This window comes from Lutjanus erythropterus, chromosome 15, assembly GCF_056507025.1.
Source record: "Lutjanus erythropterus isolate fLutEry1 chromosome 15, fLutEry1.hap2, whole genome shotgun sequence".
NCBI classification, from domain to species: domain Eukaryota; kingdom Metazoa; phylum Chordata; class Actinopteri; order Lutjaniformes; family Lutjanidae; genus Lutjanus; species Lutjanus erythropterus.
Genome location: NC_139331.1, coordinates 22,102,519 through 22,126,813, shown reverse-complemented (window position 1 = coordinate 22,126,813; position 24,295 = coordinate 22,102,519). Strand labels below are relative to the sequence as shown.

Here is a 24,295-nt window from a genome sequence, read left to right as displayed (position 1 = left end):
TGTATTCTTTAAAACGTGCTTAATTATTCTGAATTAATATGTTGAAGGTCATTTAATAACTCATCACCGGGGTCACAATGGTAATAATAGTGTTTTTATAGTTATTGTAACACTTTCGTGTTTTCACAGTTGGTAGAGTCCAATGTCCTCTGCTCGGTGAATGAAGAGCTGAAGGCCACGGCTTGGTGTAAACAGAAGGTAGTATTTTAGATATTCCAACGTCGTGTCTTTTTATTGTTCGAGTCATTATAACTCTAAGACGTTAACTGTGTAAAACGCACCTAGAAATCTAATTAATAACTAAATGAGAAACTATTTTCAACGAAAATCTGTCACCTATTGCTAATGCTAGCTAGCCACTAGCTACTGATTGTGTTGCAATTAGGTTAACTACATTAGTAGGGGTTTAAAATATGTAAGGCGTTTATATTTTCTGCATTTTAACTTCATTTTGTGGGTATTTATAATGCAGTGCACCGTGCAATCGGGGAATTATAGCTACCGCATGTATAGTTTAAGGTAATCATTGTTACATTTATAGTAGTTTCACATAAGATAGCTAAATATAGAATAAGGAGGTTTTGAAAATATCAACAATAATAAACTCAGAGCTCTGCCTGCCTAACGTTGCTTACTGCTTACCGTATATAATATTTCTGTTAGCACATAGTCAATATGGTTTCCACACAAATACGCTTGCCCAAAGGTGAAACCCGAGGGTGTAAAGTCTGTCGTCAGTCATGTAAGGTATAGCTTTAGTTGTTCAAGACTATCAATTTTAAATTAGAAAGACGTTCAATCACCTTTACTTGTGCAGTAGTTTTTGTGTCACACTAGCTTTGTGGAGTTTCCGTATAGAAAGATGGACTGTCCTAAAATAGTGGTTGCCCTGTCTCCTGTGTTGGCCCTATGATGGGAAAAATGTCAGTTTATTATGGAGTTTCCAATTAATCGTTTAATGTAGATTGAGTGCGATACCATCTAAGAATTGACATAGCTTCTTACTGATTTCAGTGTCTCTGGACTAAAATGCATTCATCTTTATTTAGTGGCTGGCAAACAAAAAAAACAGATACGACTTGTAGTTGTAAATTATCTTATCCTTGGTTCATGTTTAAATGAACAACCTGCACAAAGTACTGGTGCAGAAAAAGTCACTAAACATTGTCTGATTTGTTATGCAGCAAGACAATAAAGACTGACCTGAGGTCTTGAATCAGCACTTTCCATACTATAATGAAAGGATATTGTATCATTTTAAACATACAGTATCAAGAAAGTATCAATACTTTTGACAACCTTAATTCCTTACTATGCAAATGTTGCTCTGCTTTGTTGCGGCTGACATGCTGTGACTACTAGATCTCCACTGCGGAGAAGCTACAGCAATACCATGAACTTGAATAGCAGCGTGACATTTTCTTATTAACTAATGATTCTGTAAGTTTTAATCAGTTTCAATGATTTTATGTTACAAAGTGTATTCTATTTATTTCTGTAGGAACCATGGTTAACTTTGTAGCACTTGCCCGTGAGCATTGGGTAAACATCTTGGTGCCCATGGGCTTTGTGATTGGATGGTACCTTGACAGACAACAGGACCAAAAGCTGACAGCTTTCAGGAACAAAAGTGTTTTGTACAGCAGGTAAGAATAAAAAGCCATTTTCTGCCTATGTACCACAACATGCTCATAGACACATTGACTATACATATAAGTCAGCAGAATGCTCACTGATAAAGGGAAAACATGTGGGAACCCGAACCAAACATTTATTAGATGGACACTATTTCAGTGTGGTGCTCAAAAGCTGATTACAGCCCTAAATGTTATGTGATTTGTCTTGTTTATTTGTGGTGTTTAAGCCTGAACAGAGCTCAAGTCACATTAAACATAAAATGCAAGGAGGTACAATTAGGTAGTTTTGTATTTGATTGTAAGCATTTTAAAACCTTGTCTCATATAAACATTAAGTGCCAGTGTTGCTTTGGGTGGAAGTTTATACAACTTTGTAACTTCTTCTCTCTTCAGGGAGCTGAAGCCTGGTGAGGAGGTGACCTGGAAGTAGACCGTCCCTACCTGGAATGTGTCCCGTCATCTGTGGTGTGAATGACTGCTGGGTGGCCCTCAAATCAGAATATTTAAGAAGACTTCTATATCTTGTTTTTGAATTCGAACAACCAATGATCTGTAATATTTTGAGTTGTATCAACCCATAATAAACATGTCCTTTATCATCAAAATGATTTGGTACTTATTGGTGATTTTGGTTGAATAATTGACAACATAATTTCATTTTTTGTAAAAACTGGTTTATTTGATGCTGAACAGAGAGCAAAGTCATAAATGGGTTGTTCAGCATGACCATTCCTGCAAAGTTAATGAAAACTACTTGGGACAAAGAAGTGTTTTTGCATTTTCGGTCTTATTTTGTACAAAGACGATTTGAATCTTTTCATGCAGTCGGCATGACTGAAGAGTCTGTGGCCACTACAGAGGTTCTGCAGTGTGGATAATCTGCTTCTCAAAAAGCTGCTCCACCAAAGAGATCTGAGGGAGGAAATGAGAAAACAACATGAAGAACAACTCAAACCACTAATTTCACAAAAACACAGACTCAAATATTTATCATTCAGAATATATATCTTTGTAAAATGGGATGTATTTTACAGTAATAGGCAGGGTTCCTAAGTGTGAAATAGTATGAAATTTGATTTCAGTAATTTCCAGATCTGGAAAAGTATTTGTTTCCTATTACCCATATTCAGTTTCCTAAAATTTAAAATTTAGAATTTCTAAGAAAAATTGATCAAACAAGCAGAATGTTTTTCAGTGTTGAGAGCAGGCAGCCAAAATGTTTAACAATGTGTGAGAGTGGTAGCATTAATGTGCAGCAATATTTTTAAAGTGCATCACAAATAACCAAATATTACGCTTGTCTGAACATTTATGAGTTCTGCAGAGATGTAATAATTAGAAATGTAAACAGACCATATTTTCTGAGTCAGGAAGACTAACTTTTATGGCTGCACAGATGAAACTTAAATTAACATTTTTCCACTCTTTTAAGTTTCATAAAAGAGGGTGTCTGTGGGTTCTTCAGTCTAAAATCCAATAATCTGAATTTTAGGCCTTAAAATGTCTTTAATACGTCTCACTTTTAAATATGAGTTGAGGAAAAAAATTTTCTTGAAACCAACATGGAACCAATTAACTCCATTATTAAAAGTGGATGTGTTTTGGACTTAAGACATGGTAACTAAATGTTAAATGTTTTTGCCAGTATGGATGTGAAACGGGTCTTAAATTGCATTTTTAATAATTTTTAAAAGTTCTTGAAATGTCCTCTGTTGAAAGGAATAATGATATAATATTAATTTGATGTGTTAAGGGAAATATTAAGAGTATAGGTTGCACCGATTAGTTATCTTTGTCTTTGGGAAAAGATGTTTGATGGTGGAATGTCATAAAATTTTCAGCCACAGTGAGTAAATACAAGTTTTCTGAGGGCTGCCTTCAAAATCCCACGTTACACCTGGTTGACCAAGGAAAAGGAAAAGATAGCTAGCTAGATTTCAAATATGGTCTGAAAAATCTACAGAGAATTCTGAAAAAGCATGAGATTTTGAAATGAAAAATGTATAGGAACCCTGCCATTACCAAAAGACTTGCATATATTGTAAACAGCATACCCTGTCCTCTTCAGAATCACATGGCAAACTTCCTACTGTCACAAATTTGGGATATGAGTGGATCAGAAACTCAATGGCATCTGTGTGCTGAAAGAAAAATGATTATTAGCAGGTGACAGCCTCATTAGAACACTATGTAAAAGATCTTTGATTCACACCAGTGTTATTATCTACCTCTGCTTTTATTTCAAAACTCTTGGGCTCCTCTTTGTGGTAAACTCTGGAGTTGTCTGTCGTGTAGTAAAGATGAACAGCCTCTCCATCGCTGCATAACCTGGGAAGACAGAAAGCTTGTGAGCTAAATCCCCCTAGCAAACTTATATTTTTTGCATTGCCTTTGTTTTTCACATTTCTTCTTTAATGCATGATTGAAGCAGGTGTGCTGTGCAACATAAAGTCGAAGACAACACATTATAGATACTGAGTAGTCTATTTGAAACCTGCCTGCTGTGCACATCCTGTGAAACGCAATAAAAAAGCTGCATTACCGAGCACATCCAGTACGCAGAAGTCTGACTCTGGTCTGGGTAGTGATGCGTGCATCTGCATCCATAACTCGCCCACGCTCCCACCTAACAGGTGCTCCTACCACACTGGTGGCCACTTCCTCTGTGGGAGACGGAGTGGAATGGTTAGAGTCAGAAGCATTATGTATCTCAGGCTGTCCTGTGCAGAATTTGAAAATCACACTTTCACGCAGCAGAACAGTTTTCTTCTGAAGTGAGAGAATTAAACTGACATATCCATCATGTACCTGGAGTGAGCATGGGAGGAAGGCAGTCGTGGAGGAAATCTCTGGCTTTCTGATCCACGGCGGCATCGACTGGGGCGTAATTACTCAGCTTCTTCATCAGACTCTCGATTCGTGAGAAGAATTTTGTCCTGCGTGGGTCGTCCTACACACACAAGGAGGTCATTTAGTGAGTAACTGGTGAAAAGGCAAGTAGTGGTGATAATGATATGAAATGAGAAGTAAAAACAAAATCGCTGATTAATGACCTTGTCAGAGTTCTGTACTCCCATGTAGGTCAGGTAGTCCAGAGGTAGACCCTGTCTGAACTCCACGTCCTCCTCCATGGCTATTTCCAACGCTGCTGGGACCACCTGAAAAAAAAAAAAAGGCCATTTCAGTTCAGTTTTCTCTCGTCCAAAATAAGTTGAGCTCTGGTCTTCAATATGTTAACCACAGCTCTCAAAATTAAACTAAAAGCCTGCGCTCTGATAGTCATCTTTGGGTTTCGCTTAAAACCAACCAGTCTCACCAGGAAAGACTGATGTCATTCCTTTGACTTTAGTTACAAGATGATAGATGTATTCTGTTACAGTGAAAAAGTGGGATGTTTCATTTCTGTTTTAACACATGACAAAAAGGGCAAAACAATTTTGGATTTTAATATAATATCAATTTCCAATAAATAAATGTTTTTGTTTTGTTTTATCCAGAATCATCACTTAAATATTGCACACCAACCACAACCACACGTGGTTAACTTGATGAATATCCAGCATATTAAAACCAGTCATTGTAAACTAATGACAACCCAAAGGCTTCTGGCAATGTGTCTTTTTCTTTGGTGCAGAGTGCTTTGGTATTTTTGCCATCAAACAGTCGCATGGAACTCTTTTCCCCCTCAGATTATCTCTGGATTAAAATTTGGGTGTCCCGTCTAAGACATGTAGGCCATCCCTCCTCAGACGAAGTCCTCAGTTAGTCTACTGCTTAGCAGCTGCAAACATAATATGCATAATTTCCTGTGCAAATGAACTTTCATAATTTGGCTTTAGATAAATACAGCTCACTGTTGTCCTATGTAAAAATCAAAAATCAATTTAGTTCTTTTTGTTAAGCACTTGAGTTTCTGCCCAGAGCCTTTGTCACCAATTGCAATTAAAAAAAAAATCTTACTATTTTTAAACTGAAACTTAAATGATTATCCAAAGTGCTCTAGCAGTCATTGCTGTGGTGCTTTGCAGTGCACAATCCACAGATTACCAAACAGTAACACAGTTTGTGAAACCACATACATTACCACAGCTCGACATGAACTTAGTTCTTCTTCTGCTGTATTCCTAAAAAACTGCTGTTGCTGCAGCCAGAAACAAGAAATGCATAATTTTCTGTGCGCCCACATACTTTTTCCAGGAAGAACTGAATGTGTTTAGGTCAGCAAATGGAAAAACTTTCATAAAGTGGCTGTCGGTTAAATCACATAGGTATCATAAGGATAATGTTACTGTTATTACACTATACCTGCAATGCTTAATATAAGTAGCATCTGCTAATGCATACACATGCCCTGATGCTGCCTTTTCTTAAGCATGTAGGTTTCTGATTAGAGCCTTAATCAGAGCGTATCACCTTCTGCAGCAGATCCCCCCAGCTGTTCTTCTGGTAAGAGGAGATGGTGATGTGGAGGGAGTGAGCATCTGGGAGACAGTCGCCCTGGTGGATGAATCCTCGGGGGAAGTAGAGGAGATCCCCGGCTTCTAGCACCACCTCCAGGATCGGCTTCCCAATTTCTGCCTGATCGAAGTTTGCTGGAGAGGAAACGCAAATAAAGTTTATCAACTCCAGAGAGATAATAGCAGGGCACACCTGAGTATCAGGAATTCCTTCATCTTCGTTTATTAAGATACAGCTCTCTTTGTCTCTTAAAAGTTATGTTCAAATTCTGTTCCGAACCAAATTAAGACAGAATTGGCTGTATTTCACAAGAAAAACACAAACTAGGAATGAAATAAAGAATTTCTTTTACTCACGACTTGAAAGCACAGGCAAGACCTCATCTTCTGTCCTGAGAAAAAGACACAAAAACATGTGTCACACATGGTGTCTGTAGTGCATAAAAAAGCAAAACGGTGCATATGTAACATGTTATTTTTCTGCATGCCAACTGCCATCTACTGTAGATAATACACTGACTATGAATAGGTACATCATACAACCCCACTTCAAAAAAAACCTGATCTATCCCTTCAAAGTAGCAAAATGAAGCTGGTGCGATTTGGCTGCTCTTTTCAAAGGTTCCTCACTGTGTCTCACCTCGGGTTGTACACTCTCCAGTGTTTCTTCCCCTCCAGCTGGACCACAAACGCCTCGATGTCGTCATAATGTGGAGCAAAGCCTTGCGTCCCAGGTGGTGTCAGGTATCTGGTTAAAAAGGAAAATGCACATTTAACAGTAACTGATAGTATCCGCAAATGTTCTGAGGACAATAGCTGTCCCAAATACTTACATGTTGGCTCCCGCCATGCTGCCAAACTGCTCTTGGAGGATGGACAGCACATTCCACACAGTGGAGGAAAAAGCCTGGGGATTCAGCATGCGGAGGGAGCAGCCACTCTAGGAAACAGAGATACAGTAAGAAATGTGTGCAGACGGTGCCTTGATATGGTTTATGCACTTTACACAAAATGACTTTAAGCTCGCAGCACAGAAATTATTAAAATTAACATATTGCTTAATAAGTAAACATACAGCTAACTGCTTTTTAATGAAGGTGATTCTAGAAAATGTGAAGGTAGGAAAGTTTAATGACCCCCACAGAGGAAGCTAACTCGCTGCAAAGGGCCCAATTAGAAGGAATGTAATCAGGATAAAGATGCAGAATCACAGCAATGCTGCATTAGAAATAATAACACTGCATCCAGCGTTTCCCAAATTTAGGATTGGAGCCCGTTTTTGTTGGGTCGCCAATTGGCAGAGTACAATGCATACCACATTTCCTCACATAGTGACAAACAGTGCGGAAAAAGAGGACAGACCATAACTCTCAGCAACGCCAACCCTTTAAGGAAATTCACTGCAGTAGACAAGAACTTTAAAACAAAGTGGCATATCGACAAGATTGTTATGAGGAGGTGAGAAACTTAACATCACACTCAGCAAATTTGATTTTTACTGTGATGTACTTTTATGATAAATAATCCATTACATATAACGTTTCAATTCATGGTTTAATGTGTGCCTTATCAGCACTTAATAAATGTAGACGTTTTGGCATTTCAGGATGTATTTTTGTAAGTTTAGGTCCTGGGGAGACGCCACATTTCTCTTTTGGGTCTCGAGCTGAAAAAGTTTAGGAACGCCTGCTCTCTACAAAAGTGCTGCCTGCGTCAGCGTGGTCTTACCTCATAGAAGTCCCACACAGTCAACGGCAGAGCTCTGCCTGGAGGATTGTGCGTCTCCCTCTTGCCATCAGTGTAGCTTGTGACGTCAAGATTCACTCCATAATGGACGTCCTCCTTAAAAGTCATGTACAACAGAGCTTTACCTTCAGTTTTTAATTAGCTATCAAAGAACATAATGCAACACACAAAAAAATCTTACAGTTACTCAAATGGAACAAATAAGGGCATATAGCTAAATAAAAAATCTTTATCTTAAACTGCAAAGAACTTCCCTTGACAATTGTTCATATGTGTAATTTAGAGGTTCAAAAATCTGTAAAAGGTCTGTAATTAATGTGAACCACTCAGCAAAATCAGGTCTTGTTGGACTCCTTCGGTTTGGGAGAACAATCCTCAAAGGGGCAACAAAAGCCACATTTTTGTTCAGGGCTGCAACTACGATACATTATTTTAATTATCAATTTACCTGCAAGTTATTTCCACAATTAATGACAAATGCTCATCATGATTTCCCAGAGTCCAAAGTGACATCTTTAAATTGTTTTGTCCAACTAATAGCCCAGAACCCAAAGACTCTTCATTTACTGTCATAAATTACAAAAAAAGCAGCAAATCTTCAAATCAAATCCTACCTTCATCATATTATGTTAAATTTTACAGTTTGTAAGTTTCAACTTGAAAAAAAAAACAGAAAAAGCTCCCGCACACTGTCTCGCTTTCTGTTCATTTATTAGATATCCAAGAACAACGTTTCAGTCTGGACGACCTTCATCAGTAATAAATGAACAGAAAGCGAGACAGTGTGCGGGAGCTTTTTTTTGTTTTTCTTCAAGTTGAATCTTCCTCCTACGCACCTGTCATACTTTCAGGTGTGCAGAGACCTTTTTTAACAGTTTCTAAGTTTGACAGATCTCTCTTGATGATAACATCCTCACAAACTGCAACACAGGTGGGGAAATTATGGAAGAATTAGGGGTGTCCGTCTCAGATGCTTACCTGTCTTAATATACGATCAAACTCTGCTGTAGAGAACAGTCCCTTGTAGTAGTCAGGATTATTCCGTTGAACAAGAATGGGCTTCTTTTCCCACGTTTCCCTGTGGAAAGAGGATAAATAGTAGCTGGTAAATGCTCCAAGAAAGACATACGCCTTGTTAAGGGTGTATCATTTTGCAAAGATCATTTGCAATGATCTATTGTATAACCCCTTTGCTTGCTGTTGCTACAGATTAATTAACTTGTTTTGAATGTTTACATTTGTTTGGGGTTGATATGAAGTTCAATGCACGTTTATATACAGGCAGACACACAGCCAACATCTGTACCTGAAGAAGGACTTGGCAGGAATGGGGTTGATGAGCCACTGGAACAGCTGGCTCGCTCTCTCCCTGCTGTTGTTGACTTTTGCCAGGTTGGCCAGCAAAGCACCTAGATCCTCACCGTCTCCATTTACACACTGCTCCTCCTCCTCCTGTATCTGAAGCAAAAAGACTCAATGAACCATAACTGAATAGTATGATTTAGGATAAAAAAAATACTAATATTATTTACTGATATGCATTTATTTATTTTGACATTACATGACGTTGTCTTTTTTTCCTCTTTATTTATGGTGACAAGATGACATTATGTGATGTTGTCTCTTTATTCTTTTCCCTTTATTTCTATTTATTTATATTAACATAATAATAATAATAATAATAACAATAATAATAATAATAATCTTTATTTATAGAGCACTTTTCAAAATCCACATTACAAAGTGCTTCACACAGTGCTGCACAACAGTTCAAACTTAGATAAAATCAGGAAAGGCTCTCCGATAAAAGTATGTCTTAAGAAGAGATTTAAAGGACATCACTGACTTGGCTGACCCAATTTCCTCTGGCAGATTGTTCCAGAGCCTCGGGGCCCTGACTGAAAAGGCCCTGTCCCCTTTAGTTTTCATCCGGGCATGTGGAACGGACAAGAGACCTCCACCCGAGGATCTCAAGGAAGGTCTTCGTATATAAGGTACTAACAGGTCAGAGATATATGAGGGAGTGAGGCCATTGAGAGCTTTAAAAGTCATCAGTAAAATCTTAAAATTCTAAAACGTACAAGGAGCCAATGTAGAGATGCTAAAACAGAAGTGATACGATTGTGTTTCCTAGTTCTGGTTAAAAGTCTGGCAGCTGAGTTTTGAACATTCTGAAGTCTGTTAATAGATTGTTGGTTCAAGCAGGTGTTTTTCTTGTTTTAATTGTTCTCATCTCTTTTACTTTCCTGTTTTATTTTTTTTTTACTATTTTTATATTTATGGAGGTTCCCCTTTTTTTATCTGTGTTGAAGCACACTGAATTGTCCCTGTTTGCAAAATCTGTTACATAATATAATTGCTTTGGCAATGAATGATTGAATTATGTATAAACAATTGCAAAAAATAATAACAATAATAATAATAATAATAATAATAATAATAATAATAATAATAATAATAATAATGCAGTTGGTACCAATCCAGCACTTTAATAAAATCTAAATAATAAAATAAAATAATTAACCTTGTCATATCACCATAGATGTCATCACAGCCTGGTATATTAATAATACTGTGATATTCAAAATATTATTACATTCCTAGATATGAGCAATATTTTAGCACCCAGCAGCATCTATCTTTGCAGCAGGTAGACACTTACTTCTGTAGCTCCCTTCAGGCTCTCCTCTCTTTGTGCAGACCTCAGGAGCTTCTTTTGCTTTTTCTTCCTTTCAGACTTCAGTTGAGCTTTAACTGGGCTGACCTTGTTGACCCCATTCTCCTTTTTCTTTTTCTTCTTTTCTGACACCTGGAACGCCATAAAAGTCAAACACAAGGCTCAACAAAAGTGAACTATATAGTTAGTGTGAAGAAATTAAAATAACAGGTAACATGGCAGGTATCAGGTGCAGTGTGCTGGTTAGAGCAGCTGTGACAGAAAAGCACTTTCGTCCACAGAGACTTTAAACCAGACTCTACCGTGCGATTTTAATCATGTTTACCTGCATAGACGCCTTCTTAGCGGGAGGAGGCACGTCTGTTGACAACGTTTGATACAAAGCAAAAGCCGACATGTGTTTTCTCTCCATTTTCCAGCGCGTACGTCATCACCCTGCGACTGCTGGAGCCTCTTCTTCTACGGCTATTTGTGTAGGTTTGCTCTCTAATGCGCTCTCTACTGCCACCCATAGACTTATATTATAACTTACAACCAAGTTGAACTGACCTAAAGGGAGTATTTTTGCTTCTTTAATCTTAAATGTAGGTTTTTCAAGAGCGAGACAGTTCAGTGTCTTGTCCAGTGCAACGGTACATCAAGGCAGAGTTGCTGATAAAAGATTTTCATTAACAGATGGTGTGTTTTGCTTAATGTTAACAACCTGAATACAGACGTTTTGTTTCAGTACACCTTTAAATTTAAATAAGCACTTATTAGCAGATCCTGTTCTTTCCTTTGCCTTCAGAATTACACATCTGGCTACCTTTAAAAAATGTTGAATTACTTTCATATTGCACATCTTATGCACAGTCTGAGTGATTTAGTCCAATATTATATTTTGTAGACTGCTGTACATTTAAGCAAGCTCTTCCAAGGCTATTTAAAGGCTATTTAAAGGCTAGTTTCAAGTTAAATAATATATTTTTGTCAAGTGTTGTTTTTAAAATATTGTTTCATATACATTTATTCTTATATATGATATATTTTATGATAAATCTAAAACACATATTATCACTTATTATTATTTTATTGTCAAAACATGTATACTAACAGTCAGTCATATCAGTATGATTTCATACTCAGACAAACATCTCTGCATAAATTTTAGCTACTGACGTATTTTTTATTTAAGGTGATGAGTTTAGAATACTTCAAACAACTCCTAATGTTCATCTATTCTGTGACAAACTGCAGTAACTCTTTGACTCCAAGATCCTAAGATAACAACGAACATGGAGGTTATGAAATCTTTTTCCCTGATACAGTCTGATTTTATCTGCATAATTATTTCTTGGTGTTATTGTTTTCATTTTAATTTTAATTTTATTATGTTCAGCAGCACTACACTGTTACACAACAACACTGTAACTGGTCATCGGAAATAATGCACATTTCTTTGAAAAATTAATGAATGAATGGACATGAAAAGAAATGGTCATTAAAAATTATCAATAAAAATGAAGAAAAAAGAAAAAAAAGAAGACACCCAAAATACCATTCAGTCTCATTTAGAAATAACCTAAATCATCAGGCTGAATTGAGTCATTTAGTTTTATGAAAATTAAATTTCCCTCATTAAATATAAGTGTCAACCATAAAAATACATTATCACATCAAAGGCTGTTTCTCCTCACATGTGTCGCCCACAGCGCCCACACTGGCCACTGGGTGGAGCGTTTCTCCAATATTTCTAGTTTGAATGGTGCGCTTAATCAACACCGTTTCCCACCATGCTTTGCGGCGTGCTGTCGGTGCTGTTTGTCCAGCCGTCGCTTCAACAATGCAGCTTTTAATGGTGCTGTGAGCGGTGCGAACTGGAAACGCAGCAGCACCGCAGCCTCGTCCGGAGACCGTAGCCGTTCAAATTCAACACACCGAGATTTTAACGGTTTGACAAACGCGCCGGGCGGCTGGGACTCAGTTTTTTTTTGGGACATCCTGGACTCTTCCACCGGGGTGAGTAGCTACTGAAGCTAACATTGGTCTGCCAGTGTAGTAGAGAGGGAGCAAATGCATTTTGTTGTGACCATTACTGGCTAGCAGGCTAGCTAATTGGCCAGATGAGACATATGGCCCCTTGTGTCTTTCCCCTGCAACCCCCCCCTTTCTGTCCACCCCAAATATAAGAGACTCAAGTCCTCTCGGTCTCATTTTGTCTCAAGTTTTTTTTTTCCTAACTGGTGTAAATGTGCAAGGTTGGTGTGTTTCACAAAGACTTTGAGCCAGTTGGTCTCGTCCTCTGTAGTCGCTGCAAGTCGTGAGTGTGTTTTGCTTTGATCTCGGCTGAGGCACACGTCAACCAAGCCGGTGTAGTCGGTGCTCTGCCGTGATTTAACTAGCCTGTACATATATATGACTGCCAGGGCTGGACCAAAGATGTTGTCCTGCTGCTCACATTTGAATAACTGGGCCCCAGTTTGGATTGTCAAACCCACAAACCCCAAAACATGTCGCTGTTTTAGAGAGAGTAAAATGTCACGCCAAACTCCATGTAAAAAAACTGGCAATTTACTGTCCAGCTTCACTGGAAAGCATACATACCGGCAGTATGTGAATAAATCTTTTTAGGAAGTGGATAAAGACTTTCAATCGCCCAAATTCCAATGTTATTATCTTCCTCTTTTAGTGTGAGTTAAATATCATACCAAACTCCTTTTTTTAAAAAATGCCAATTTAATCTCTATACTCACTGGCAAGCACACATACTGGCAGTGATTCTGATGTTAAAGCTGTAGAAATGTATTAATTGCATGCAATTTTACTACATTTTATTCTGAATTGGAAATATTGGCAATCACCCAAAACAGAATGTTGTTATTCTTTATATTATAATATGAAAGTTGGAGTTGTAATGCAGCATAAAAAAGGAAAACAACAAATTTATCCACAGATTGATTATTGCCAGATCCCTGTCCTTAGTCTTCATGAATGAGTTACCAAATTTGAATAAAGCTCCTTAACTTCACACATTGTAATATTTAGCTCCTCCTTTTGATTATGAAACCTACGACTGCAAAAACGTGCAGCCTTTTTAGTTTGAGTACAATGTAATGCCAAAATCCATTCAGTTGTTGGTAGTGATTCTGACATTGATACTGGTCTTTGCATGTAATTTTACTAAATCATTCTGGGAGCTGGAGATATGAAAAGGACTTAAAATCTCCCAGTCAGAATATTATCATATTGAATGTTATAATATGAAAGTTGAAGTTATAATGTAGCTTTAAAAAAAAAAAAAAAAACAGCAATTGAACATTTTAACACACAGATGTGAATCTATTAATGCCAGACCACTGCTCTTAGTCTTCATGAATGAGTTGCCAAATTTTACAAAAGCTCTTCTGTTACACACATTTTAATATTTATTCCCCCTCTTTGAATGTCAATCCCATAACCGCAAAACGTGCAGCTCTTTTAGTTTCAGTAAAATGTCACACCAAACTCTATTCAAAAAACTCCAATTTATTGTCCACACTCACTGGCAATGATTCTGACATATTGAAGCTTTAACTTTAGTTTTATAAAATCTTTTATGGAGTAATTTCTGTAGGGGATATCTGAAAAGGCCTTTCAGTTGGTGAAATTAAAATGCACATATATTGAATGTGGAATTATAATGGAGGATTGATTTGTGCTCTGTCTGTAATCTAGGCTCTACTATGTTGTCACTTGATAAAACCTTGGCCAGACTTTGGTACAGCATAGCCTGCACACTAGCACGATCAGTTATGCTCCTTTTGAAAGCCATAATGAGCTTCTGCTTAAGTCAACATGCTGTTCTACACCGACTGTCGTGGATAACAAGTTTGATATCTTGCTCTGTCAATAGTGTTTGACCTTTGCCATTGAGCAAGGTAGCATTACCTGTGATGATTGCTGTTCATAGTGACCTGCTAGATGTACAGGAGTTTATCGGGTATTGCTGTTATAATGAATTGCTCAACTGTATTACAGTATTCAGTCCCTATGATATAGTTTAAACTGTAAGTAGATAATAATAAGTTGCTGTAAAATGTTTCATGCCCTTTAGGCCCACTTTTTGACTGTCAAAACCACAAAAGCAAAAAGAGCCGTTCTTTTAGTATGAGTAACATGTCAGTTTCCTGTCAAACTGCATACTGGCAGACGCACATACTGGCATGATGATTTATGCTGCTTATGAAAGCTATAGTGAGCTTATGGTTGAGTCAACATGCCTTAATATACTGACAACTGTTTCTGCAACATCCAGGCCACCATGGTGTATGCTCATGCACAAAAACTGTTATTTCTGCTATTATTATTGACTGTCCAGTTATAAAACCAAAAATGAGCAAATCTAAGTTTTAACTATGATTAATACTATATATAGTATTAACTGCAATAACTAATTTGGGTGACCTGCTTGCTGTTGAGGAGATCATCAGGTTTTACTGCTGTAATGTTTTGCCCTATCATACAGTATTGATTTCCTATGATATACTCTGAAATCTAAGAAGATAATAAGGTGCTGCCAAATATTTAATGTCCTTCTTTGACTAAACTCACCATTGATTGCACTCAGTTGCCATCCTATCGATATAAATGACTAAATATTAGAATCACCTCTCATCATAATGCAATGCTGCTTAAAACCACTACAAACTACACTCCTAAATGACAAGAAGATTGAATCAATACCTCTCTAAAACACTTCAACAAGAATCTGACCATTACGATCTGCATGAAGGGAGTATTTATCACAGGGCTGTTGCATTAGACTGCATTAGTTTCAGCTAGGTGTACCTAATAAACAGGAAACTGAGTACAGATGTTGTGTAATTTGTACGGGGTAATCAAGTAACGACTGATGGGACAGAGAAGCTCAGCACAACCGTCTGTAAGCAGTCTTTCCGACCCAGAGAATGAATGAGGGGAGGAAGTTTCTTGTAGTTTGGGAAATGTACCCCAGTAGCTGCTATTAAGGCAAGGCTTGGCATGTTTCTGGGAACAGTGAACTTACTGCCAGGGGCAATGCTTTTATAACATGTCTCAGTAACCAGTAAATCCATTTTCACTCAGATTTCTCGACACAAAGTTGAGCACTTAATAGCGGCCTTACCAGAGAGTCGTTGGCCCAGAGCTTTGTGGTCAGTTTTATTTGTGGCTGTACGGGATTGCGTGCATCATCAGCGCATGCCTCTGTGCATTTTTACATGACAGGAAGAGGATGCTTTTTGTCAAATCACTTAATACATCACAAGCTAACGGGCTGAGCATATGAGTCACATTTCATTGTTTCATTATATGTTGTTAATTATGCCTCTGTGAGTCTGAGACGTGGTGGGGAAAAAAAAGTTGCTGAGCATAAACATGTGCAGCATCCTGAATCTGATGATGTAGGGAAAGCTAAAAAGGGATTGCAGGGAAATGACTTTGTGAAACACAAAATATTCACCTGATACATAGAGACAGCAAAAGTGCAAAAGTTGTTTGCAGCACAGTTCACACCGCTGTCTGGGCTGAATGTGCTTTTCTCACTTTCAAACCAACATCACTTTTTATATACTGAATACAAGGCTAGGATGGTATCTGTTTTTTCAAACCTGTGTGACATATTACCAGGGTGTTACGGCTGCAACTAATGACTATTTTCATAGTCGATTATTGGTTGATTATTTTCATGATAATCAATTAATAGTTGTTTGTGGTGAGATATGTCAATCAGTGTTTCCCACAGCCTAAAATGATGCCTTTAAATGTCTTGTTTTGCTCACAACCCAAAGACACTCAGTTTATTGTTAGAGAGGAGTCTTGCATCACCGTGCACAAAATGTGGCACATACCTGTATTCTAGCGGCAATCGAACAGCTCCATAAAATACATCTATTTTGACAGATGGCTATTTTGACTGACTAATAAAAGACTAACTCTTTTAATTCAATGAATCATTTTATTCAAAGTGAGGATTTCATTTCATGATTTGTTTGATGACCGCATAAAATAGGACAACAGACATTTGAAACTTTATTTGAAAACTTCAGTAGAAGCTTTAAATATATATATAAAAAAGCAGACATTCAGGACAGCCCTACCAGATAGAGGCGTAGATGATAGTTTTTGTAGGTCAGTTGCTTCTCACCCAGTCAGTGCTGCAGTCTGTCAGTGTATCACAGCAGATGCTCATGTTGGTTACAGATTGGTGTTTTTATTTGGAGCCATTCTTCTCTCTGCTATTTATTTTGCACGCTGAGATATAAACAACAGCGGTATGTTATTCCAGTGTTTGTAAATGCCGAACCAAACAAAAGAGGCTTGCTTTTTAGTTATGATTGAACAAAACTAAGATAGACTCAGGGATTTTATCTTTGACCGTCTAGTTAATATATATAAATCATGAAGGATCCAGTTGGTACAGTTAGATTGGACCACAGCATGCATTAATATGGACTGTACCGGGCACTTTGTATCCCACTGTGTACAAGGATATTGATTTTTCTCATAGAGCTGTGATTGCCACGCTGTCTTTGAATGATTTTTCTCCTCCTGTGGTCACATAATAATGATCAAATGCCACAATGCAGAATAATGGCAAAAATCAGCATTTCATTATGTGACAGGGTGCTTGTACATGTGCTGCCCTCATTAAACACTTGGACACCTGCCTGATGCCGCAATATTCATGTGTGTACGGGCCATTCTGTCGGCATAATGAGTAGTGTCTGATCACTGCAGGATAGTTTGGACTGCACGCACGCTGATAATTGGAAATTTAGAAAAAATAAATCCCAGTGAGCTTCTAGATTGCATTTGCAAATTTTTTCTTGCAAATGTGGATGCCAATGATGAAATACGAGCGCTGATTTATAATTAATTTGACTACATTTATCTCAGTTGTGACAAACTATCAAATGACAATGTGAAAATAATGAGACATTGTAAAAGGAGTTATCGTTAGTCATGAACTTGCAAAGAATTATCACCTGAATCTGCTGCTCTCCTCGGCTTTACAGAGCTTTTTAAAAAGTTTCGGTCCATAGTTTAGCTGTATAATATGAAATTTATTGCTTTGGTTCACTCACACCGCTTTTCATGAGGTCATTTTCAGCCACAGTGGGCAGCTGTTTTCTCCTAAAAACGCTCTAAAAAAGCTCTGTATACTACCTGTTCAGCACCAGACAGCAGTCGGACACAGTTAGTGACTAGCTAATGAACATTATGGCTCAATAATCAGGATTGCCCACTTGCCTGGGGCAAGTAAAATGCCATATTGGACTACTAAATTTAGCAACTGACTTGCCTGACCAGGCAAGTGGTAAAAAAAAGAACTATATTAATCATTGATTAATCATTAAATAAATATGTCAAGTTCCCACTTTTCTGTGTTATATCATATTAAACTAAATATCTTTGGTTATAACTGACAAAACAAGGCATTTAACGACATGTCCTCATGGATATTTTTCACTATTTTCTACCATTCTATGGACATTGCAGACCTAGATTAAACATGACAATTAACTTTAGCCTTTATTGTCATTTGATGCCCAGTAATGAAGACAATTTGTACAGGGGAAAATAAAAACATGACTTTGATTTTCAACCATAGTGTGTAGTATTTAGCAGATAAAGTGTCAGATATTTCCCTCAGAAGTTGGTGGAGACCAGAACTAGAGGTAAAAGAGAGTGAATACTGAACATAAATTTGACAAGTAGACAAAAGCACTGTTCCATATAAATGATAATGTTGCAACTATTTGCTAACAAGTTTTGCCACATGAAAGACATTGTAGTGTTTTGTGCATTCTCAAGTTGTTTAAGCTGCCCTAAAGTGCCCAGAAAATGAGTTAGTGCATGTGAAAATAAAGTGCAGCCATTGCTAATGTTACTAGTTACACCTGTTTTCAGTCTAGTATGTGCATGAGATCTAAATCATCATCTGATAAAATGCCACAAAGGCATGTACTTGACCTAAGACTCATCAAGAGTGTAATCTTAGTACACAGAAGACATTTTCACTTTTCATTGCAGAACAAGCACAGATGTAACTGACATTATTAATGCCCTTCCCCATTGCATTGTCCCAGTAACACATGCTAGTGTACCAGCATGCACACATGTGCCCTGGGACCGTGACATCTTTTTTCCATCATGACATGTCAAAGTGTCTGTAGGGACAAAGGTTTATTGTGTAAATAGTCAAGGGAGCATGAGCTAAATATGATGCAAAGTCCTCTTCCATCTGTTGTCAGAAGAAACTGATAGAAGGTGCTAATTAGACGTGATTACCGGTTGACCTGACTTTCATTGCTGCTTGTAAAAAGTAAAGTAGAACTAAAATGTTTTTGTTGTTCAAGTGTAAATATCTGTCTGAATTACAGCTCTATTACTAGGCTGTTTTAAAAGTTAAAACTTGAACTTTGATGGGGGATTTGACAGACAGGATATTGAACGATTTGTTGAAAAATCAATAGTAAGGGATTTTAAGCTCAGTTTTTATAATAGCTTGTAACAATTTTCTAAGACTAGGATTTATGTTACTTGCAGCTGAACCAACTGGATGGGGAAACATAAAGGACATAAACGTGTGCATCGTGATTACTTTCTGAACTAGGCTGCTTTGGATGACTGAGCATGAGCAGATGGATACAGTCTGAAACTTCTGAAAGGGACACAATCATACCAGAGCTGACATTGTCAAGGTACAATGTGAACCTTAGCATTAGCTTAATTTTAGCCTTTCCTGCTCAGCCTACCTCAGGGCTAAACCCATTCACTTTTCCAGCAGTTGGGGAATAACAGATGAGACTTTTCAGAAAAGCTGCAGCGTTTATTAACCGACACACTGTAACCTGTACTTAACGCCGGACTGAGAAATTACTGCTACGTACTGCCCTATTCCACAAAGGACTTACGCTACGCTTATCCTTCAACCAAGTCCAATACGACGTAATTATTAAGGCAGTGGCGTGAACAGGAATATGTTGTTTTGTCACTGCGGTAAGAAAAAAAAATCAATAACAGCCTTAATGGTCTCCAACCAAAGTAACAGGAACAACATGAACACCAGATTTCACATCCACCAGGAAAGTGCTACTTCTGCATTAAAAAAATGATAACTGAAGCAGGCTTTCAGGTCCACTCACAATATGGCTTACATTAATATCTTGATATTTTTAGGCAATATACAGTATATTTCTCAATATACACATTTTCTCGAAAATAAATAAATAGTGATAACCTTATAGAAGATGGGGCATTTCTGTAGATTAAACTAGCTAGGTGATATGGACATTGTTGCCTTTAGAAAATATAAAAATATAAAAATACAATGAGATTTTTGATAAATAGTCATTGTGACTATAATGACAAGCAGAATAGCTAGAACAAATGCAGCCTTTAAAGTTGTGAAAAGACAACACTTAAGTCATATCACAATATAACAATCTAAGATATCTAGTGTCGTATAATGGTATCAGTGTGCTGCTCAGCCCTCCCACAACTCATTTTGCCATGGAGGTCCCTGCTCCTGAGGTAGAATTAAAGAAAGTTCAAAGGCCTTTATTTTGAGCCTTTTGCTTGGCATGTGGTGTGGGTGGGATGTGGTTTGATGTTGCAGCACGTCAATATACAGCACAGATATCAGGGATGGAGCCTGCTCCTTTACTCCAGCTCTGATTTGTGATTCTAGTCTGATACAAATTCACAGGCCAGAGTGAGAAAATGTGACTGTGGTGTTGTACATTAATTGCCATGTCCTTGTAATGAGGGTCTGAATGAATCACCAAATGGAGCGCCGCTGCCTCTTGACTTGCATTCTGTCAAACTGTCCTACTCTCGTCAGAGAAAAGTGCAGAGCTTTAGCTCTACTTGAATAGCTGAGTGTACCCGGTGTGGTGGGAGTGAGCCCTTCTACCCTAATGAACATCTGCTTTAAGACGCAGGGAGAGTTAGGCTACATTAACCTAGGACAGCCTGTTCTGTATGTTTGTTGAATAACAACAGGATTTTCTTTCATTGCACTAGTAGGCAAGAGAGAAATGACTGGCATGAATAAAAAGCCCTGACAAGAACAGATGAAGCAGCTCGTTGCTGTGAGAGGAGAAAAATGCTGGGAAGAGATGGCAGAATTTGTTTTATTTTTGGCAGAGAAAGTTAACAGCAGCTCTCGATGCCGAGTGTGCTCGTCAAGCAGCAGGATTTCTCGGCTAATTCATTTTCCAAGCAGCAGTTCCTGAAATAGTAGCACCTTTTGCCTACCTGCAGTGGACCTTGGTTAGTGTATGTCACTGTCAAGCTCAAGGCAAGTGCTTAAAGCGGTTAAAAATAAACACTTTGTTGCAGGGCAAAAGTGAATATTTGATAGTCAGTCCTTTATTTTTCCCTGTGAAAAGAGTGTGATCTCTGTCACAATGAGGCAATCACATTTTTGTGCCCATGATTTAATTTTTTACTCAAGACAGTGACAAGTTGGATCGATGCCTCTACACAATCCTGCCACTTGTTGTTACTGACGTGCTGAGTTCAAGCCCAGTGCATTTGTAAGGCTGAATGGGCATTAACAACATGACTTAAAGTAGTGTTGAATGCCCTATGTTGACACTCAGGTGCAATCTCTTTTGGGGTGGTACACTGCAATAATTCTCCCATGTCAGGGGCTAATCACCCTGGCTCCCCTCCCACAATCCATCAGTGTCTGGAGGACGAGGCTTGCGGGGTTCTGGCAGCTGTTGTCGGGCTGAGTCAATCTGTTATGGTCTACGCCAGCCTGCGCAGGAGGGGGAGAGGAAGAGCTCTCAGGAGGACACAGCAAGCAGGGCTGCTGCCACTGCCATGGCAAGATAACAAGAGGATTTATTTGTTAGGAGGGCAGGATTTCAGGGCTTGTGTGTTAATTTTGCTGCGTTACCCACTAACTGTTTTCTCTGTAACATATTTACATGGGGAAGGCCAGGTTGAAAGAGGAAGAATTTTATAAATACAAGATTATTATATAACTAATGATAGTGGAGCAAAAACAATTGATGAACAGAAAATTAATCCCCAACAATTTTCTCAATAGTTGAAAATTGTTTAAGCCATTTATCAAGAAAAAAAATAAACAAATAATGTGAAGATTAGCTGCTTTTCTCTGCTTTATATCTTAAATTGAATATCTTTGTATTTTTGACTGTTCTCACATTTATTTATTTATTTAGTTATTTTTTACAAAGGGTATGACAGTCGATTAATCTGGATCGATCCAGTGATCCAGTAGCATCAATGCAGAGTAGAACCATCCATTCATATCATCATCTTTAAGATAAGCTTTTATTTTGAAATTCCTATGGCCCTATCTGTGTGACCTTTTCTGTCCAAGTGCACCTCCTTCCAAAACATTATCTGCCCAGTGTTGGCACCAGGCAGATAATGGTGAGAAAAAAGGCAATATTTCCTCAGCAGTGTGGATATATATGCAAACAATGCCATAAAGGTTATAAAATCCTCTGGAAAATGAAAAAAATAAATGAATAATAAAATACTATGGAAACACAACAAACCCTTGCTGGGCATCCAGTTCACTAAATTGTTGCTCTTGCTACAGCAATATTAACTGTTCTGTTTAAATCATGTTTGACTGAAAAAAAAGCCAATTTAAAGTAGCCTAAACTTTACTGCACTTAACAGGTTGCAGTTGTTTTTGTGTTGTTTTTGGCCTTTAGTGGACAAAAGCAGAAAAGAAAGGGATAGCAGCTTCTTCTGGAAAATGCTCGTGTTAAATGGACATATGATATTGTCTCATATCGATTTTGGACCCCTGAATAGAGTCAAATTAAAGTCATATCGTGGCAGACTCTGTGATATATATACTATCATATCTGAATTCTGAATTATAGCCTAAAAGATTAATTAGCAAAGTACTCAGTAAAAAACTGGAACCAATAATGCCTCCAGTGCACAGACTTTTCTTATCCCCATCTCATAATGCACACGCTAATCTGCTGATATGAGTTTGTCTGTCTGTCTGAAAGTGTCAGCTGCATGTTTTATATTGTGCCAGTAATTTCTAGTTTTCAATTCAAAGCCATAGTCAGTGTTTTCATCAGCTAAACAGCTTCACATCTACAGAGGAAATGCCAGTGTGACTGTGATGATATTTATGCAAACGGCATCAAAGTGATACATGTTTAAATTGGCCTTATTTAGGGAAGGAGGACAGTACTCTATGGATTCAAATCGCTTTTAAGTGTTAGCCAGACATAGGCTATTTTTCTATGTGATTATCATTGCTTACAAACTAGTTTGTTTATGGATTTAGCCAAATTGCTTATATTGCAGGGCTGGCAGAGGGGTTGTTGATGCTTGGAGATGGAATTGGCAGAGACCTCACAATTAGATTCAGTCGTCTAAGCAAATATTTGGAGTCATACTTCCATTTGCAGACTGTTCAGAGTGCACAGCTGTTCACAACTTTTTTCGGGGGGTGGGCAGACAGTAGGAGAAGGGCACCGTAACTTATTTTCTCTGACATTTATAGTTGTAATGCCATCTACACTGAGAGAATGATGAAAACTAATGAGGGAGTTGCTTTCTACAAACCTGCAGGTGTACTTTATTAACATTAATTATGGGTTTGTTCCATCAAGCCTTATAAATGAGCGATTATACACATTACCACACATTTATGTTTTTTTTTTTTTTACACCTGTGTTTGACAAGTGTCTGCTGTGGAAAACGACCTTCAAACATTTGTTCAGTGTGGCATGATTTTATTCGAGATAGCGGGCGCAGATAGTGTGTGACAACAGCTGTTGTCATCAAAGGTGTCGGTGTCTCCCTCGTATGTAGACAGTTGCTCACCACCACAAAGAGATCCCTGAGGATAAAGTTGGTTATAACTGTCCCCGATGGCCCAGTGTGTTCACAGTTTGGGGGGGGGGGGGGGGGGTACATGACAGAAAAGCGTTTGTGAAGCTCTGGTTTAAACCACTTCATGTACTGGTGTGTTCATCTTTTAAGGATTGTGTCAGTCAACTTCTGGCTGGTTCTTTCCCTCTCATCGCTCTCACTTCCTTTAAAGCTGCAGGAGGCTATTTGAACATAAACAACCTTCTGCCTCTCAAACCTGCATATGCACTTTGCTGCGCTTGAAGCGGAACATCAAAACTTGTTGTAGCGCTACTGTTAGCACTCACCTGTCAAGAAGCACTAGAGCAACCTCCGCCCCTTGCATTTGATCCTGATTTTTGTTTTTGTTTAACACTTTCCTGTTCTCTTTCTTCTCCTCCTTCAAGGTCTGTCTTCTTTTGGCTTGTTTGGATTGTATTATATACACCATTGTCGGCTGAATGGTTATTTGATTCAGACAATTCAGGGCAATTTTAAGATATCTGCACTTTGATGATTTAAATTTTAGATTTCTCCATGTCATTTAATGATCAATTTTCTCTACTCTGCTTGTGCTGGCCACAGCAGATTATATGTTATACACATATTTATGGAAAATTTATGATTTTATTTCAGTATCAGGCTCTGCGTTCTTCTGGCCTTTTTCTGCCAATTTCTTTGTCAGCCCTCAATTTTTTAAGCAACGCAAAGCAACTGTGCATGGCATGCATACCCATATGTTCTCCAGACTTTGCCACCTTGGTCTCAAAAACGTTCAGGGAAAAACCTGGCCATTGATGGGAAAAATCTGGTCCCTCAAACCAGAAGTCCAGAGTAAGGCTGCAGTCGTGATGTCGTAGTCAGTACCATGCCACACTGACTTACTTTACAGTAAATAAATGACTAAATAA

General features: G+C 38.1%; 3 protein-coding genes across 3 annotated transcripts in view; 2 read left to right on the top strand and 1 right to left on the bottom strand.

Moving 5' to 3' along the window:
* The first annotated feature begins 129 nt into the window (after positions 1 to 129).
* On the top strand, positions 130 to 2,245 carry ndufb1 (NADH:ubiquinone oxidoreductase subunit B1). The gene is made up of 3 exons (XM_084737005.1): positions 130 to 198; positions 1,502 to 1,646; positions 2,031 to 2,245. The coding sequence occupies exons 2-3, from the start codon at positions 1,507 to 1,509 to the stop codon at positions 2,065 to 2,067; spliced, it is 177 nt and encodes a 58-aa protein (XP_084593131.1). The 5' UTR covers positions 130 to 198; positions 1,502 to 1,506; the 3' UTR covers positions 2,068 to 2,245.
* A 44-nt stretch (positions 2,246 to 2,289) lies between these two features.
* On the bottom strand, positions 2,290 to 10,975 carry riox1 (ribosomal oxygenase 1). Its single transcript, XM_084737003.1, has 15 exons — positions 10,843 to 10,975; positions 10,503 to 10,649; positions 9,147 to 9,298; positions 8,819 to 8,918; positions 7,823 to 7,936; positions 6,928 to 7,034; positions 6,735 to 6,842; positions 6,452 to 6,486; positions 6,051 to 6,229; positions 4,691 to 4,795; positions 4,446 to 4,587; positions 4,180 to 4,300; positions 3,866 to 3,965; positions 3,692 to 3,778; positions 2,290 to 2,549 (listed from the first exon to the last, which is right to left on the bottom strand). Exons 1-15 carry the CDS (start codon positions 10,927 to 10,929, stop codon positions 2,490 to 2,492), a joined length of 1,644 nt encoding a protein of 547 aa, XP_084593129.1. The 5' UTR covers positions 10,930 to 10,975; the 3' UTR covers positions 2,290 to 2,489.
* Positions 10,976 to 12,287: 1,312 nt separating this feature from the next.
* Positions 12,288 to 24,295, top strand: part of extl3 (exostosin-like glycosyltransferase 3) — a 45,736-nt gene continuing 33,728 nt past the window's right edge. Inside the window, exon 1 of the mRNA XM_084737284.1 lies at positions 12,288 to 12,515. The gene's annotated coding sequence lies outside the window, so the exon portion shown is untranslated. The remainder of the gene's footprint in view (positions 12,516 to 24,295) is intronic.

What these genes read in the sequence shown, in the direction of transcription:
- ndufb1 (XM_084737005.1), top strand. Translation starts at nt 1,507, where the DNA reads ATGGTTAACTTTGTAGCACTTGCCCGTGAGCATTGGGTAAACATCTTG. An exon ending in AAAAGTGTTTTGTACAGCAG is followed by an intron (nt 1,647 to 2,030) that starts GTAAGAATAAAA and finishes TTCTCTCTTCAG; the next exon opens with GGAGCTGAAGCCTGGTGAGG.
- riox1 (XM_084737003.1), bottom strand. Translation starts at nt 10,929, where the DNA reads ATGGAGAGAAAACACATGTCGGCTTTTGCTTTGTATCAAACGTTGTCA. An exon ending in GGGGGGATCTGCTGCAGAAG is followed by an intron (nt 4,796 to 6,050) that starts GTGATACGCTCT and finishes TTTTTTTTTCAG; the next exon opens with GTGGTCCCAGCAGCGTTGGA. An exon ending in CTGCGTACTGGATGTGCTCG is followed by an intron (nt 3,966 to 4,179) that starts GTAATGCAGCTT and finishes CTGTCTTCCCAG; the next exon opens with GTTATGCAGCGATGGAGAGG.